Genomic DNA, 20,073 nt, shown 5'->3' with positions numbered 1-20,073 from the left:
TAGTTTTGTTGGCACTGGATCTAGGGAACATGTACTGGATTTCATTAGAACATTAGAACAATCTAAACTAGAATAAGAACAAGCCATTCAGCCCAAGAAAGCTCACCAGTCCTATCCAATTAATTCTTCTAAAAAAACATCAAATCTAGTTTTGAAAGTCCCTAAAGTCCTACTGCCTACCACACTACTTGGTAGCTTGTTCCAATTGTCTCTGGTTCTCTGTGTAAAGAAAAACTTTCTAATGTTCATGCGAAATTTACCCTTAACAAGTTTCCAATTTTGTCCCTGTGTTCTTGATGACCTAATTTTAAAATAAAATCTCAATCCACTGTACTAATTCCCTTCATAACTTTAAACACTTCAATCATGTCACCTCATAATCTTCTTTTGCTTAAGCTGGAAGGGCTCGGCTCTTTTAATCTTTCTTCATAATTCATCCCTTTTGGCCCTTAGCACTAGAATTACCAGAGCCTACGAAAAAACTCGTAGATCCGTCCCACCTTAAATCGCTTCTTAAATCCGTTCGCACCTCTTCGCCAGCGTCCTTTGTCCTCTAAATGTGCAGATAAAGACAAGCTGCAAACAGCCGACTATTCCATCCTCCCACCGACTTAGAACGTGCACGAACTTCTCCCAGCTCATGCCTTGATTGATTATCTGGGAGTGAAGTGGAGTTTTAGAGTGGAAATAATAGATCGTAATTTGGAACACACGCATTTCATGTGTGTTCCGTCTTCTACAGTAATCTGTGTAAGCACATTTTTAAAACAGAAACATTTTTCATATTCTAGTAGTAAATGACAAAATGCAGGCATAAACTATGTAATGTATGAAGCCTGAAGTCCAAATATCAAAGAAACACTTTCACGAAAGGTACAAATATAACAGAACAAGTGCGCTTTTATTCAAAAATATAACTGCAGGAAAAAAGAGCCGCCTTGGTGTGTGACATTGACACTCAGTTACTACAACGGCCCCGTGGCGCAATAGTATCAGTTGCTGACTGGGAATCAAAAGGTCACGAGTTCGATCCTGCTCGATTCCCTTTTGAGAAGTAAACTGCTCTTATTTTTACTATTTTAGAATAAAAAAGACGTTGTGGGTCGGTGGGGGGAATACTTCGAAGACCTCCTCAATCCCATTAACATGCCTTCCAATGAGGAAGCAGAGCCTGGGGACTCAGAGGTGGGCTCCCCCATCTCTGGGACTGAGGTCACCGAGGTGGTCAAAAAACTCCTTGGTGGCAGGGCCCCGGGGGTGGATGAGATACGCCCGGAGTTCCTCAAGGCTCTGGATGTTGTAGGACTGTCTTGGCTGACACGCCTCTGCAACATCGCATGGACATCAGGGACAGTGCCTCTGGATTGGCAGACCGGGGTGGTGGTCCCCCTCTTTAAGAAAGGGGACCGGAGGGTGTGTTCCAACTACAGAGGGATCACACTCCTCAGCCTCCCTGGAAAAGTCTATTCAGGGGTCCTGGAGAGGAGAGTCCGTCGGATAGTCGAGCCTCGGATTCAGGAGGAACAGTGTGGTTTTCGTCCTGGTCGCGGAACAGTGGACCAGCTCTATACCCTTAGCAGGGTCCTGGAGGGTGCATGGGAGTTTGCCCAACCAGTCTACATGTGTTTTGTGGACTTAGAAAAGGCATTCGACCGTGTCCCTCGGGGAATCCTGTGGGGGGTACTCCGAGAGTATGGGGTACCGGCCCCCCTGATAAGGGCTGTTCAGTCCCTGTACGATCAGTGCCAGAGCTTGGTCCGCATTGCCGGCAGTAAGTCGAACCCGTTTCCAGTGAGAGTTGGACTCCGCCAGGGCTGCCCTTTGTCACCGATTCTGTTCATAACTTTTATGGACAGAATTTCTAGGCGCAGCCAGGGTGTTGAGGGGGTCCGGTTTGGTGGGCTCAGGATTGGGTCACTGCTTTTTGCAGATGATGTTGTCCTGTTTGCTTCATCAGGCCGTGATCTTCAGCTCTCTCTGGATCGGTTCGCAGCCGAGTGTGAAGCGGCTGGGATGAGAATCAGCACCTCCAAATCCGAGACCATGGTCCTCAACCGGAAAAGGGTGGAGTGCCCTCTCAGGGTTGGTAGCGAGATCCTGCCCCAAGTGGAGGAGTTCAAGTATCTCGGGGTCTTGTTCACGAGTGAGGGAAGAATGGAGCGTGAGATCGACAGGCGGATCGGTGCGGCATCCGCAGTAATGCGGGCGTTGCATCGGTCTGTCGTGGTGAAAAAGGAGCTGAGCCGCAAGGCGAAGCTCTCAATTTACCAGTCGATCTATGTTCCTACCCTCACCTATGGTCATGAGCTATGGGTAGTGACCGAAAGAACGAGATTGCGAATACAAGCGGCTGAAATGAGTTTCCTCCGCAGGGTGTCTGGGCTTTCCCTTAAAGATAGGGTGAGAAGCTCAGTCATCCGGGAGGGGCTCAGAGTAGAGCCGCTGCTCCTCCGCATCGAGAGGAGTCAGATGAGGTGGCTCGGGCATCTGATCAGGATGCCTCCTGGACGCCTCCCTGGTGAGGTGTTCCGGGCACGTCCAACCGGGAGGAGGCCCCAGGGAAGACCCAAGACACGCTGGAGGGACTATGTCTCTCGACTGGCCTGGGAACGCCTTGGGATTCCCCCTGGAAGAGCTAGAAGAAGTGGCCGGGGAGAGGGAAGTCTGGGCATCTTTGCTCAAGCTGCTGCCCCCGCGACCCGACCTCGGATAAGCGGGAGACAATGGATGGATGGATGAAGATACATTTAATTTCAGTCTGTAACAGCCGGTGGATTTTTTATGATATTTGTAAAGGTTAGCTTTGTTTTTTTTTTATTCACTTTTCTCTCAGTCGCGTTCAGGATCCTTCCCTACCCCATCTGACACTGCTATTTTCACATAAAGACGCGCTATAGCTCTGCAGTGTATCACGATACATATGACCGTGTGTTTTTTTTCCCCCAATCTTGCCAGTCCCCACATGTTGCTGTATACTGTTTCTTTTGTACTCCAGGACATGCAGAGGAAAGCATAGTAAAGAACAGTAACTTCAGAGCTATATGCAATCATCAGACACTCCCCATCTGACACTGCTGTTTTCACATAAAGACGCGCTATAGCTCACCCAAGAAGCACCCTTCCTACATTTACGACATGTGTACTTGTGTTGCAGTGTACACACCTCTCTGTGCTATGGTTCCTATTACACTGAACAAGCACCTGTAATTTGCAGCTCTATTCATTATCTCAAAACAAATATATGTGAAGTTTTGAAGAAATCATTTTATGACGCGAATAGTACCAATCAGAAAACATTGTCGAAGTAATGCAATATTATTTGAAAACGAACAGCGTCAGATTGGGTGTGATTTATACTGGCGCTGTTACTTAGAGTCAGGTCAGAAGCAGAATAAGCTGAATAAACTCCTGTTCTGACTCTAAGTAAAAAAGCATGAATTAATCAACAGAAATAACCGCGATCAACATTTTAAACTTAACGATTTACGGTGCATACCAATTTATAAATTTTATGTCCATTTGAGGCTACAAAGAAAAAAAAAAAAACACTTCCTCCCCAGTGGGGAATTGAACTCGGGTCTCTACGACGCGGCAGGGATGCCGTGTTCTGAGTCAGCAAATCTCAGTGTTACACCACGGAAAGTATTGCTATAGCCTTGAACCTTTTGTGAAAGTGTTTATTTGATGTTTGGCCGTCAGGCTTCACACATTCTATAGTTTATGCCTACATTTTGTAACATTTATTACTAAAATATGAAAAAGTTTCTGTTTTAATAATGTGTTTACACAGATTACTGCAGAAACAGAACACACATGAAATGCGTGTGTTCCAAATAACGATCTATTATTTCCATTCTAAAACTCCAGTTCAGTCACTCCCAGATAATCTAACAAGGCATGAGCTGGGAAAACTTAGTGAATGTTTTGCGATGGTTGGGGATGGAATAGCTGGCTTTTTGCTGCTCGTCTTAATCAGCACATTTAGAAGACAAAAGAGAGGTGAGAACGGTTTTAAGGTGGGCCGGATCTACAAGTTTTTTCGTAGACTCTGGTAATTCTAGTGTTAAATCACAGCCTAGTCACTCTTCTCTGGACCTTTTCAAGCAATGATATGTCCTTTATGTAGCCTGGAGACCAAAACTGCACACAGTACTCCAGATGAGGCCTCACCAGTGCATTGTAAAGGATGAATATAACCTTCTTGTACGTTTACTGCACACTTCATGCTATATAACCTAACATTCTGTTTGCCTTCTTAACACTGTCTGGAAGTTGACAGCTTGGAGTCCACTATGACTCCTAAATCCCTCTCTTAAGGTATACTCTCGATTTTCAGACCTCCCACTGTGTATTCAAACCTAACATTTTTACTTCCTATGGCCTATTTAATCTGAGCAGTACTTCTCAATCACTCAGAACCTCCTTAGTAGTCCCATTTGCCACTGGGAGGTTATCCATTTCCTCACTTATGAAGACCTCAGGAAAAATGCACATTTAGAGCATCCGCTAAGTCGCTGTCTGTATCTTTTAATTCCACTTTATCATTCTTGATGCACTTGACTGTTCTTTTTCTACTAAAATACTGAAAGAATCTCAGGGTCATCTTTTGCCTTATCTGCTATATTCGTCTCCAGCTGTCTTTTAGCCTCCCTTATATACTTCTTAATGGTTGCCCTTATGTTCTCATATATCTCATGATTCACTTTGGAGTTATTAGTCATCTACGCCTTATACAGCTGTTTTTTCCTTTGCTGTTTCTTTTTTTAACTCTTTATTAACCCACTTCTGAGTTTTATTTTTAAATTTCCTAATAATTCCCAATTATGGTATGTACCTGTCCTGCATTACGTGAAAAAACAATTTTAAACATGTTCCACTGCTCCTTGACTGTCTCCACACTTAAAAGCTTATCCCTATCTATCCTTCCTAGACTTTACCGCATCTACTCAAAATTTTCCCTACCAAAGTTAAACTTAACAATTTTAGTCTTTGCATCCACACTCTTACAAAACACTGAGATTTGTGGTCCTCCAGGACTGGAATTGGCGACCCCTGGTCTATAACACACTCCTAAAATAAGGTCTCTTTCAATAATACTTTCCAGACAAAGCCACATGTCCTCACTAAGATGTGACTCGTCATCTAACTGAAGAGGACTTGTGTTTAAATTCTTTTTAACATAAAGAGTAACCCCATCTCATTTCCTGTTCTGTCTCTCCTTCCTAAAAATTGTGTATCCCTCTGTGTTATACTCATCCCCATCTTTGTTATTTAGCCAGGTTTCCATTATTGCTATAATATCATAATTATGCTCTGCTACATACAACTCCAACTCACTTGCCTTGTTTTTGATATTTATAGCATTAAGGGAAGTTATTTTTAATGTGTTACTCCTTTTACATTTAAACATTGGGTTAGAATTTACATTACTACAAATTTTTATTTTTTTATGATTGTTTGTTCTTCCATGTATAGTTCTAAACCTTGCCTGTCCTAAACTTCCTGCCCCCTCATTCCATAGTTTAAACAATCCTCAACTAACCTAGTCATATGTCTCCCCAATGTATTGGTACCCCTCTAGTTCAGATGTAACCCCAACTATCACTACATCTCTCTTTCTCTTTTCTCTCTTTCATATGAATAACTGGGACTTTTCTGTTCACCGTAAATTATGGGCATTTACCATTTTATCCCAAAAAATGATAAAGAACATAGTGCTTCATGGATTAGTTAGATCAGTATCTAGTCTCCATCTCCATGAATGTAAATTGTAATTTGTATATTTTCCCGTTCTTAGCTTTGCTGTAGCAAAGAGGGAAGTGAAATCTTACAAAATGCTTTTTTTCTACTATGTCAATGTTGACTACAAAAACTAAAGCCTGAACTAGAAAACATAAAAACAATAGTGTATTTTGTTTAAAATTATGAAAAAACTCAGACGTAAATATGGAGATTAATAATAATATGAATCAGCTGACAAATAACCATAGCAATTAAAAAAATCCCAGTGTTATGTAACAGCATCCACAGAACCAAAACTGTGATTTATTTTATTTGAATATTTAAAAAAATAACACATATTCAAATATAAATATGACATCCTTACCAGGTAAATAATCAAAGCAGATCAAAACATTTGCACACAACATTTGGAGCTAAGTAATCAAAGATTGGTTACTACATCAAGCTACATTGTTAACTATCAATTTCTTTATGCAACAGTTATGTAACAGCATCTACAGAACCAAAACTGTGATTTATTTTATTTGAATATTTAAAAAATAACACATATTCAAATATAAATATGACATCTTTACCAGGTAAATAATCAAAGCAGATCAAAACATTTGCACAAAATATTTGGAGCTAAGTAATCAAAGATTGGTTACTACATCAAGCTACATTGTTAACTATCAATTTCTTTATGCAACAGTTTTACTAAGTAGTTGATTAAGTATGCTCAGTACCTTCATATCAATCCAGTAATAATTACAGCAGTTGTGGTCACTAGAGGATGCAACTGAGTCAAACTCATATGTTGCCTGTGAGGCAAAATAAGTAAAATGAAAAATCTATTCTTTACACAATCCTTATTTTGGATGGTTAACTAAGTAGGTCCAGTACTTTTATATTCATTAGATACTACATACATTGTATGTGCTAGTTTATTACTGCTTGGTGTGCATTATTCACATTGCATCTTGCCTCAGCATTTGTAATTATGCAGAGCAAGATCTGTTCAGCAAATACGTTACACATGTAAGGGCACTGAAGTGAGCGTAGCATTGAAAAGTTCATTTGCATTAATTCAACTTCGCTGCTGCCGGAAACTGGCACATTTCACAACATTCAGTCAGCAGTAAGTAGTAATAACACCACAATAAATTCTGAAACAAGCAATAGTAATATCACCTTCACTAGTCCGGGTCCACAACCCCAGCCCTTGGTAATTCTTTGGAATCAGCGGACACCTCTGCAATATATGATTCTAGAATCTGCACAGTTGATGCATGCTACTTCCTATTGCTGCATCACTGATTGAGTGTTTCTATTATTTTAAGTATTAGATTTGTACGAAACTTTTAAGGAACAAGTGTTTTTCTATAAAAATGTTTATGCATGTCTATAGGGCTGGCACATCACAAGAAGTGTTAGCTTGGAATAGTTAATATATTTGCCAAACATCCTTGTGATAAGATGTCTGCGGCAAAATGCGATTTTAAACAATCATGTCTCAGAGCGTGCAGGCTCCAGTTGGGTGTGGGTGTGTGTGTGTGCATGCCAGCGCTCACTCTGAGGTTGATTAAGGTGCTTGGCTGATTGCACACTCACATTCAAATGCGATTGGATAAGTCAGGTCCTCATTCACACCTGCACCCAATCAGGTAGTATAAAGGGAGCCTGCACAGCAAGGGATAGAAACCACAAATGAAGGAAATCAGATAAAGAAACAGAACGTGAGAGAGCAGAATAAAGTGCCAGCGAGCCAGTCAGCAAGTGAGTGAAAGGCAAAGTGGTCATTAGCCCCGCAGATAAACAATGGATCTGCACTCTAGGGGCAGATCATCCCTGCTGATGTTTTCAGAAAAGAAGGTTCGATTGTGGTGGAGTCCAAGGGAACTGAAGGATGCCAGGGGAGCGACAAGGAAGATGGGAAGACAACCAACCCCAAGCGGTCTGGTGACAACAACTGAGGTTGGTGAAGAGGATCGCAGATCTGGACTCTCGGCCAGCTGAGTGATTTCCATTACTATTAATGGTTCCGGTTTCAAGAGGCTCCTGGAAGCAACTATGGAGCATGTAGCTGACCAGGACTGTCACACTCCCCTATAATTAGTCCATTAATTGAACATCAATATATTTTCTTCAACAAGGTGTTAATACTGTGCTGGACAACATCAATTATAACAGGCAAAAACAACCAGCAGCAACTATTTTGACAATCACATTTAAAATCACTTACATGACACAATTTTTTCAGGGTATACAAACAGGTAAAACAGCTCTCTCCTCTCTTAAACACTATTTGTGAACATTTAGCATAGATAATGTGTCATTCATAATAACACAAATGGTTAAGTAGAAGAGAAATATAATATTATGCAAATACATCACTTGCTGAAATTTAAAATTACTGAAGTTATGATTGATAGTAAATGTTAACTTTAAAAAAGCTCAGAAAGTATTAAAAGATGTCAGAGTAGAAAGAATATGGGTAAAACAAAACACAGGACAGATCTCAGTGGCATGAGAGCATCGACAAAGAAAAGATAACTCTAATCTTCTTTACCTAAGTCCTCCTTGGGTGCTAAAAGTACTTTTATAAGAATTCAAACTGGTATACATTGAAACATTAACAGCTTACCTTGTAAAGGATATGACATTTGTCCTTGAAACATGGAGCCAAATGGGCATAAATCTGCAGGGCATAATAATATGCTGCCAACTGGAGAGATAATGCTGAATGAGCCTGCTTCTCAAAGCATTTGTTGGCATCCATTACCTAAAATGAAATTCTAATAAGTATCCTTGGGATAACCATGGGAGGCACTGCCGTGCAAAGTTCAATTTAATGGCAGGCAGCTATTAGCCTCTTGATAATTTTATACATTAGTAAATATAGAAACACAAAAATGACTCTAAAGAGCTTGATACTGAAGTAATTTCCCAGGCACTTCAGGACCCTTGTGGTTTGAATGTACACTTAAAGGTAAAATGGTATGATGAAAAGCAAAGCGTTTCTTAAAGCTCAAAATGCCTTAGAGCAATTGTAACATAAAAATGTTATCTCCCTTCTACACATCTATAACAATAAATACAAGGAAGACACCTTATATTTTCTTTGGATAAAGTTAATTACAAGTAAACTTTTACATCTTATTCCTCAACTGTCATTTTGTTTTCAAGATTTTTGCTGGAATAATGTACCTTTAAATATATCGTACTACCAATGGTCTAATACAGGGGTTTCTCAAAGTTGATCCTGGGGGTCCACTGTGGCTTCAGGTTTTTGCTTCAACCAGATTCATAATCAGTGACAACTGCTAACACTGATCTCAAATAATTAGCTGGTATTTTTTTTCTCTTCTCTTATTCTACATTAAGAAAGCACAGAGGCATGATATTTACATTTATAAGACATTTAGAAATAATTCCATTTTTGCAATAGATTTAAATGCTTAACTCACTTTTGCCCTTTTTCTGTGCAGTTTGCTCCCTTCATTGTATCTTAATAATGACAATTAAAAAATGAACAGAGCAGACAACCAGGCAAACGACACTGAATCATGAAAGGCTGCAAATACTTTAGCTTCAGACCCACTAATTAGAAAACAATGGATTAATTAAGCAATTAGAACACAAAATAGAATGAACATCAAAATAAAAATATTGTTAAAAAGAAAAAAAATACATTATTCCCATATAACTGCTTAGTACATTTTAATATATTATTATTATTATTATTTTTTTTTTACCAAGCTTAGTTTTCTAATTCTATTGTTCTCAATACACAGAATCTGGGCAATAACAGTTCACTTAACTAGACCAGGATTCCAATTAAAAACAGAAACTGGTTGGAACCAAATCCTGCAGCCACAGGGGGTCCCCAGGACCGATGTTGAGAACCCCTGGTCTAATGCCATTTTATAATTAATTTATAGAGAAAATTTACTGCAAAATTCTTTTCTCTGCTGTAAATAAACAAGTCATCCTGTGAAGCACAATACATGTTGAAACTGTAATACAGAAAGCTGCTTATTTCTGCATACATTTCAAGTTGGAACAAGGGAAGAAAATAGGCTGTATTTCTTTTCAAAATTTAGTTGCTCATAGCTGCATACATACCTATATTATATACAAATACATGTGAGTGTTTATATTTATATCAATGGACAGAGAGACAAACAGAGACAGAACCACATTTCTGATAGTTCAACCTTTGGCAAAATGCAGGGTGAAAGGGTAATGATGAGATATTACATAAAACTACAGTATAGTGATATACTACTTTAATTAAAAACTATCCTCTGGCATATTAAATTTCATCTTAGTGTTGGGAATCCATTATAAATCTATAAAATAAATAGCTTTTTGCTTAATTTACACCAAAACATTGATACAGTTTGAAAAAAAGTATGCTGCCTGGATAAAGTTTTTGAGCAACCTGCTTCTTTGGTTTTTATCAGTGACAGTTTATTGCTAACAGAACATACTGTACTTTGTTTAATATAAGTTCTCTTAAAATTGGTGTAATAAGATGTGTTAACAAACAGCAGAAAAAAATAATATACAGAAAATTAATTCACTGATTGATTTCATTTGATAATGTATGGAATATATCACGTATTGCATACAGGAATATATGTTATATGTACATTATGAATAATTTGTAAATGCTTATATAGTAAATTGCATTGCAGTGCATAAACATGAATCTAATGAAACTAACAATCTAGAGGTATGGCAGTATCCCTGAAAAATATAACAGCTTTAATAAATATAAAAACAAAGAAGAACTGGCAGAACCATGCAAGCCTTTTAAATAAAACAAGCTAAGAGACAACTACTGTATATCCTGAGCAGTTAAAAAAGTTGATTATTACCCAAAAATATGATAAAATACTCCCAAAAGTTAATGATGAGATCTGTCACATAATGCATGCAATATATTTCATAGTCTTAACTCTTTTAATTACAGTATATCTTGTTAGATCTTGCTACAGAAGACCTGTAAAAACAAGCTCAAGCTATCAGGAGGGGAATCTTTTTTTAGTTCTGAACAATGGGCTTAATTAAAAAATAATTAAAATGGTCATCCCATTTTAAAATAAAAAAGTACAGACATGCTCATTAGAATCAAATTAACTTACCTGTGGCAGTGCTAGCAAGTAAGCTAAGGCTACAGTCATGTCTTTTGGAAAAGCATCACTAGCCAGCTGCAGTAACACTGAAAAAAGAAAAAGAAAAAAATAGTTCAAATTAGTGCATCACTCACACATACAGAAGTTTGTCTTAAATGCTGTATAACTTTTATATTATACACACATATTGGATATCTATTTATATGTCTATCTATACAGTATATAGTATATTTGTCTATCTGTTTATATATGTGTATATCTATCTATAAACACCACTCTGCCACAACATTTAAACCACTGAAAGGTGACGTGAGTAACATTATCTTGTTACAATGGCACTACTCAAGAGGTGGGATATATCGGGGAGTGCGTGAACAGTCAGTTCTTGAAGGTGATATGTTGGAAGCAGGAAAAATGGGCAAGTGAAAGGATCTGAGTGACTTTGTCAGGGGCCTAATTGTGATGGCTAGACTACTGGGTCAGAACATCCCCAAAATGGCAGGTGTTCCTGGTATGTAGGTTAGTACATAGCAAAAGTAGTCCAAGGAAAGACAGACAGTGAAACAGAGACAGGGTCATGGGTGCCCAAAGCACACTGATGTGCTTGGGGAGAGTGAAAGCTAGCCCATCTGGTGTGATCTCACAGAAGAGCTACCGTAGCACAAATTCCTAAGAAATGTAATGTTGGCTATGACAAAAAATTGTCAGAACACATTGTACAAATAAGCAACACACAACACTCTGAAAACTATTTAGATCAATTCAGCATTGTGAGTCTCTGCTAGCAGTGCAATTCACCTAACCAGCATGCCTATAGACAGAACTTTATTTATGGATAGAACTATGTTTGTACCGATGGGAAAACCATTGCAGCTTGCTGATTAGAGTTCCCATGCTGACGTTTGTCCACCGCTGCAGGTGTCTGCAATGGGTGCATGAGCATGAGAACTAGACCATGGAGCAGTAGAAGGCGGCGGCCGGGTCTGATGAATCACATTTTCTGTTAGATCTTGACTGAGTCATCAAAACTGACTGATAAGATTTTTTTTTCCATTTGCAGACAACCTAAAGGAAAAACTATTTTAACTAATAGATCAACATGATGGCATGGAGGCCAACAAAAATCCATCCTCACAAAAAGTTAATTGTGAAAAAAACTAGAGAAACCTGTGATGATATATCACAATTAAGAGTCACAAAAGAGAATCTTAGTGACATGCATGTGGTAGCATGTTTGACTGAGAGTCAATGGCATTGTGGTTTGAGGTCCATATCACTATTTTAAGTTATATAAAAATCAAGAATTAATTATTATTACACAGTTCTTATCATTGAAAAAAATAAAGTATCACATTGCTCTAAAAGGTATGCACACCATTAACAGTCTATATTATTTTATTTTAACAAATATCTTTTGATTTCCTCTCAATTTTTCATTGCCTTCTTCTATATTCTGTCATTTAAACTAATTACATTATCAGAGTCACTTATCCATATTACTAACCGAGAATGCTAAACCGGATGATGGACGCAGGCACATCCGGCCATGGGCCGTAGCTGCAAAAAGACGTACTGCGCAGGCGCAAAAAGAGTCCGCGAGAGTCGGCTGAGGAGCCGAGAAAGGCGGACAAAAGAGGGTGAGAGAGGCGGATGAGGGTCCGCGAGAGGCGCAGGCGCAAAAAGAGTCCGCGAGAGTCGGAGAAAGGCGGACAAAAGAGGGCGACAAAGGCGGATGAGGGGCCACGAGAGGCGGACAAGACCACACAAAAAAGGAGTGAGCACATACAAAAAGGAGTCACAGAAATGAGGCACAACAAGCACCGAAAAAAGGAAAAGGCACATAAAAAAGTAGTCAAACGCGGGCAAAGCACGAAACACATTGCACACGAAACTAAACACACCAAAAAAAAAGAACAGACGAGCGCACAACAGCAAGGCACGACCACACACCCCCCCCCACCCTACAGGCACGGAACGGGACACACACCAAGAGGGGGATTCAACAAGCCCATGGAAGACAAAAAAAAAGAACACAAAACCACCCCACAGACCCTACAAGCAAGGGACGGGACACACACAAAGAGGGGGATTCAAACAAGACACAGGAACACAAAAAGAAAGAAGACGCTCGCGCAACAACAATCCCCCCCACACATCCATAAGAAGTGACACCCAAAGCCACATATTCTAAAGTGAACGTCGACACCTTCACACTAGGCAGCATAGGTGTCGGCATAGGTGTCAGCATAGGTGGATGTCCTTTCAATAAAGCACTATTAACCGTTCAACTGCAGAAAAGGATACATATTAACAGTGAGTGCGATCCTCCTTATTACTTATCCATATTTCGCATGCTGAGAAAGAAACAAGTCATGAATACACGGTCACGGGTACAAAACGATTCGGAAAGGATAACGGGAACAAACACATGAACACGAAAGAAACAAGAAAATAGACGGTGGCGCATAAAACGCGCTTCTGAAACACCGGGAGAAAAAATGTCTCGGATCAAAAAACGCAAAGCACAAGTGACACCGTTACAGAGACGTGCCCAAATTGACAGACACAATGAACGGAGACGCATTCAGCGCGCGTGTCAAAGTGCTGCATCAAAAGAAGCGCGATTTCAAACCGAAAGAGCTCGCGTATCACACATACAAAAAAGGGAGCGAAGAGACAGAATAAATGAACGGAGACGAGAACAACGCGCAAATGAACTGACAGAAAAAAAAAAAGCAAGACGCGAAAAGCACCAAGCTCAAATGACCGACATACAAAAACGGACAAGGCTCGATACAAACAATGCATGGCGTAGACTGAAACGGACTTTGCGCAAAGCGGAGGCGAATAAAAAAAAAGAAAAAAATAGCGCGTCACAAATAATGGACATGCAACAAAAAGGCAATCAAACGCAAAAAGCAAAACATGCCCGTCGCGGACATCAACGACACACACCTGTTAAACGCTTACGCCAAATGGCTGAAAACGCCTTCAATAAGGAATCCACTATTGAGGAAAATTCATTGGGATTAATGAATGTCATTTGCAATCATTGTCATTCACTTAACTTCACAGAAGAAACAACTGGCAATACAAATAATGAATTTACACGTTGTTGTCAAAAAGGTCAGATTAGACTGCCTCCTTTACATTCATATCCTGAATATCTAAAGAAGCTTCTAACTAACGATGTGCCTGAAAGTAAAAACTTTATGAACTGCATTAGATCCTACAATAGTTCATTTGCTTTTGCATCTACCGGAGTACATATCAGGCCACCAAAAGGCAATGGCCCATACTGCTTTCGCATATGTGGACAAATATTGCATCGCATTGGAACAGTGCACCCTGAAACAAATTAACAACGCAAATATGCACAAATCTACATCCTAGATCCAGATGAGGCAATCTATCAACGCATGAACCTTCCTGAAAACAAACAATGCACAGAGCTTATAATGAGAAACGTCACTCATGTCATAAACAATCACCCATTAGCTAAGTCTATAAAAATGCCACATGAAGTTGAAAAGGAGGCAAATACAAAAGCAAATGCAGAAGGTGTAGCGGCAACTACAATTGCTTTGGTCTTGCTCAGCTATTGTTCAGTCCACCTTAAAATACGCAGACAATTGGCATTGCTTTAAAACAAAACAGTTGGTACAAAACATGCGATGTCCAGATCCAGAATATAACAGTTGGCTAATACAACTGGGAAATGGTACACTCACAAATACAGATGGACTTCACCCAGATATTACTTCAATTCCACAATCCTTTATCTCAGACGACTTAGTAAAAGACATATTTGCAACAGCAATCACATTAGACCTAATACCCCTTTTAACACAACGCACTATATTATGTCCAAAAAATATTAATGTTAATCACATTAATAACCAGGTCATTTCATTACTTCCTGGAGAGACACAGATCTTTCTAAGCTCTGACAAAGTTGACTCTGATGACGACAATGAACATATAAATTTCCCCTTACAATATTTGAACACTATTAACCCGGCCGGATTACCACAACACAACCTTGCCCTTAAAAACGGAACAATAATCATGCTATTAAGAAACCTTAACACAAAACAGGGTTTATGCAATGGCACACGGTTAGTCGTCAACACCATGACACGCAATGTTATTCAAGCAACAGTTCTTACAGGATCACATGCTAACAATACTGTTCTCATTCCTAGAATTGACCTTACAAGTTCTGACCTAGAATTACCTTTTACATTGAAATGGCGACAGTTCCCCATTACACCTGCATTTGCCATGACCATCAACAAATCACAACGACAAACCATGGACAGGGTTGGCATCTACCTCTCTGAACCCGTTTTTGGACATGGACAACTTTATGTTGCCTTCTCACGTGTTCGACGTTCATCTGACGTTAGAGTTAAAATTATAAATGATCCATGCCAAGGAAGACTCATTCAAGGACAAGACACCATTTTTACTACTAATGTTGTATACAAAGAAATATTCCAATAAAACATTAATATATGCCAAACACTCAATTTGTTATTTCTATGCGCATCATCTAAAGCTGCACACTATTCTATATCTAATTCATACATCTCACTCTTTGTCATGTCCCAACGCCAGGGGTTGGCGAGCGAAGCGAGCAGGGGGCGGAGCCCCCTAGTGAAATTATAACCATTTCCATCCTATTTTGCCTGTATTGTTTCTTGTTAGGTCCCATCTCTGACCATATGACCATACAGGCAGTCCCCGGGTTACGTACAAGATGGGGACTGTAGGTTTGTACTTAAGTTGAATTTGTGTGTAAGTCGGAACAGGTACATTATTTTAATAAATGCTATTGTTGACCGACTGTAACCAAGTGCTCTGCCAATGAATGATGGAGTTTTACCTTTCTCTGACCTTTTTATTATTTCTACTTTATTTTCAATGGTGATGGCTTTTCTTTTCTTTACTGTATCACCAGCACTTGCATCAGATTTGTGTTTCAGAGACATTCTTGAAGGGTGAAGACAAAAGGTTAAGATGAGCTCTTCTGCACAGCGCTATATAGTACACGCTATCACAGCAGGAAGGCACCCGTCAACACGTCTGATGTACTGACAAAAGACAACTTCCTGCTATGTGCGTAACAGTACAAGCAAGCTTGCTATTGTGAATGACTAGGGGCGGCAAGGGGGGGTTCATCACCAGCCCAACTCACAGTCACCTCCACTACAGTATGCTACCTACAGTGTCCGCCAACCGAGAACGAACACGATGTGGCCAAAGGCGGGTAGTGAATTGCCCAACCCCAATTCAACAGGCAGCCATCCGAGGCACACTACAATGCTACCCCCGCCACCCCGTTCAGCCACAACCGGGTCACTGCTTGCAGCATTACCAGCCGTGTGTGCTGGGCGGGCAGTGAAACGCCCCCCTCCGCTCCATCCAGTCAGAAGCAGTAGCTGCGGCAGCGTAGTGGGTGGGCAGCGAACCATCGTCCTGCACACGAGCAATAGCTGTGGCCCCGGTGACTATGGACCACGGGTCACTGCTTGCCACCTGGAGCCGCCTGAGGGACATTACACTGCACGAGCAGCGAAATCACCCCCCTCCAGCCACTGCTTGCAGCATCCCCAGGGCGAAGATGACGGAGCGGCAGTTACTGAGGTGCATGCGTCGCAGCTGCGCCTTCATTCGTAAGTCGATAGGTTGGATGTCCATAACCTGGGGACAACCTGTACTTTATATAGCTGAAAGTTTAAAATCATTGTTCTGCTGCATAGGTATGCAATGTTTCTATAACTGACTCTGTAAATACACATGTAAAATTCTACTTTTTATCCAGGACACTTTCAAGCCTAAATCAGAGCCTGTACTAGACAGGTCATAAAATGAATTATTCCAAATGTCATGTATACATATGTCTCTCTTTTTTTTGTCAGTGCGGCATTGACATAATGGACCAGAAGGTGCATACTAATTCAGTGTGAGCAGGAACACTCAATAAAACTGAATAAAAAAATTCAAGTGACAATGAGATATGAAAAAGGCATGATACACCAGCATTTGTGTGTCAGCTTTTATGCCTCCAGATAAAAGAATTTCCAGTTCCATTGTCTCAAAACACCACTCACATCTTTAGATATTCCCAGTTTCAAATAAAAACTATCAACGTCAGATCTGTGGTGGGTGTACCGTGATCGTGACTGAGAGAATAAAAGTGAAAAAAAAAATAAACGCTAACTTTTACAAGTACTATAAATTTACACCGACTGTTACAGACGCAAATCAAATGTGCAGTATCTCACAAAAGTGAGTACACCCCTCACTTTTTTGTAAATATTATATTATTTTTTTTCATGGGACAACACTGAAGATATGACACTTTGATACAATATAAAGTAGTCAGTGTACAGCTTGTATGACAGTGTAAATTTGCTGTCCCCTCAAAATAACTCAACACACAGCCATTAATGTCTAAACTGCTGGCAACAAAAGTGAGTACAGTAATCCCTCGCTATATCGCGCTTCGCCTTTCGCGGCTTCACTCTATCACGGATTTTATATGTAAGCATATTTAAATATATATCTCTGATTTTTTGCTGGTTCGTGGATTTCTGCGGACAATGGGTCTTTTAATTTCTGGTACATGCTTCCTCAGTTGGTTTGCCCAGTTGATTTCATACAAGGGACGCTATTGGCAGATGGCTGAGAAGCTACCCAACCAGAGCGCGTATTACGTATTAAATAAACCTCCTCAAATATATTGTGAGCACGGGGGCTGTTCGCATCCCTAGAGGATACGGCCGCTCCACAATAAACGCTGAAAGATTACCTTCACATTGCTCTCTTTCTTGCTGGGCTTACATATGGCTGATTTGTCAAGCCATATGCTTCCCACACTGTGCTTCGCATACTTAAAAGATCAAACAGCACGTATTGATTTTTGATTGTTTGCTTTCTCGCTCTGACATTCTCTGCTCCTGACGGAGGGGGTGTGAGCAGGAGGGCTGTTCGCACCCCTAGACGATACAGACGCTCGTCTAAAAATGCTGAAAGATTACCTTCAAGTTGCTCCATTCTGTGCAGCTGCTTTATCAAGCGACATGCTTCCTGCACGGTGCTTCGCATACTTAAAAGCTCGAAGGGCACATATTGATTTTTGATTGTTTGTTTGTTTTTCTCTGTCTCTCTCTGACATTCTCTGCTCCTGACGAAGGGGGTGTGAGCAGAGGGGCTGTTCGCACACTGACCTGGAGGATACGGACGCTCCTCTAAAAAATGCTGAAAGACTACCTTTACATTGTACTGGCGGTGCTTTGCATACTTAAAAGCCAAACAGCCCTATTGATTTTTGTTTGCTTTTTTTTCTCTCTCTCTCTGACATTCTCTGCTCCTGAGTCCTGACGCATACTCCTTTGAAGAGGAAGATATGTTTGCATTCTTTTAATTGTGAGACAGAACTGTCATCTCTGTCTTGTCATGGAGCACAGTTTAAACTTTTGAAAAAGAGACAAATGTTTGTTTGCAGTGTTTGAATAAAGTTCCTGTCTCTCTACAACCTCCTGTGTTTCTGTGCAAATCTGTGACCCAAGCATAACAATATAAAAAATAACCATATAAACATATGGTTTCTACTTCGCAGATTTTCACCTTTCGCGGGGGGTTCTGGAACGCAACCCCCGTGATTGAGGAGGGATTACTGTATACCCCTAAATTAAAAATGTCCAAATTGTGCCCAAAGTGTCAATATTTTGTGTGGCCACCATTATTTTCCAGCACTGCCTTAACTCTCTTGGGCATGGACTTCACTAGAGCTTCACAGGTTGTCACTGGAATCCTCTTCCACTCCTCCATGATGACATCACGGAACTGGTGGATGTTAGAGACCTTGCTCTCCTCCACCTTCCGTTTGAGGATACCCCACAGATGCTCAATAGGGTTTAGGTCTGGAGACATGCTTGGCCAGTTTCTTTAGCAAGGCAGTGGTCATCTTGGAGGTGTGTTTGGGGTCGTTATCATGTTGGAATACTGCCCTGCAGCCCAGTTTCTGAAGGGAGGGGGATCATGCTCTGCGTCACTATGTCACAGTACATGTTGTCATTCATGGTTCCGTAAATGATGCAATATACCTCATTCGGGAGTCTGTGAGCGACCGCTCATTCAACTCAAAGGATTCAACGAAGAGATACAGTACCGAAGAAGTCTAGTCTTTGTCTCACATCACTGGTTAGCATCTACATCTCACAATCACATAGCAAAACAGGAAGCACTAGGACCCTTAAGACTTGGAACTTTGTCCTTTTGCAAAGATATCAGGAGTGCCACACATCCCTTTTCAGCGACCTCATGACCCCATGCACTCCCAATCTGTCTACTGACTTCATAGGAAGAGTCACCAGACACATGAATGTTACTGCCAAGGTAAATAAACTCTCGATGCGTTCGACACTCCCTCCACAAACAGACACACTGATGATGGCTATGCCCGAGAGCTCATTAAAGGCCTCAAGCTTGGTTTTTATCCAAGACACTTGCAAGCCCAGACATTAAGACTCCTCACTGAATCTCACAAGAGCATTGATCAGAGCCCCCAATGACTCCACAAAGATCACAGCATCATCGGCAAAGTCAAGATCAGTGAAACTTTCTTCATTAACAAATGCCCTGTTGAACAGGGTAGGAGCAAGAACACACCCCTGATGAACCCCAAAATCAACTGAAAACAATGCAGAGATTCTGCCTCCACTCTGCACAACACTTACAGTACCAGTGTACAGGCCAGTTGTGATAACCAGCAAATTCGAAGGAATGCCACAAAGTTTTAGGATGTCCCACAGGGCTGCTCGATCAATTGAATCAGACGCTTTACAAAATTCAACAAATGCAACAAAGAAACTCTGCCGATAATTGTGCTCACTGTCAATAGGAACTCTCAGTGCCGGGATGTGGGCGACAACAGACTTCTTAGGCATAAAACCAGACTGCTCTGGTTGCTGGTAGGTGAGCAAGTGATGATGGATCCTATTGAGGATGACCCGAGCAAGTATCTTACCCAGCACCGAGTGCAGTGTTCTCTCCCTGTAGTTGCTGCAATCCAGACCATCACACTTTCCTTTCCAGACAAAGAACAATCCTGTTTTCCAGTCAGTTGGGATGACGCCCATCTCCCAAATGGAAGCAAAGACTCATTTTATTGCAAGGAGGACAGCCTTACCACCATCCTGGA

At 40.6% G+C, this 20,073-nt stretch overlaps 1 protein-coding gene across 1 annotated transcript in view; it reads right to left on the bottom strand.

The window, feature by feature from the left end:
• Nucleotides 1-20,073, bottom strand: part of nbas (NBAS subunit of NRZ tethering complex) — a 463,213-nt gene that overhangs the window by 220,671 nt on the left and 222,469 nt on the right. The window contains exons 39-40 of the mRNA XM_028796843.2: nucleotides 10,872-10,948; nucleotides 8,366-8,503 (exon numbers count right to left, since the gene is read on the bottom strand). Of these exons, the coding sequence (XP_028652676.1) occupies nucleotides 8,366-8,503; nucleotides 10,872-10,948 (215 nt within the window). The remainder of the gene's footprint in view (nucleotides 1-8,365; nucleotides 8,504-10,871; nucleotides 10,949-20,073) is intronic.

Source organism: Erpetoichthys calabaricus, chromosome 3, assembly GCF_900747795.2.
Source record: "Erpetoichthys calabaricus chromosome 3, fErpCal1.3, whole genome shotgun sequence".
In the NCBI taxonomy this organism is placed as follows: Eukaryota; Metazoa; Chordata; class Cladistia; order Polypteriformes; family Polypteridae; genus Erpetoichthys; species Erpetoichthys calabaricus.
Note: the sequence above shows the minus strand (reverse complement) of the source record. Positions and strands in the feature narration are given on the sequence as shown.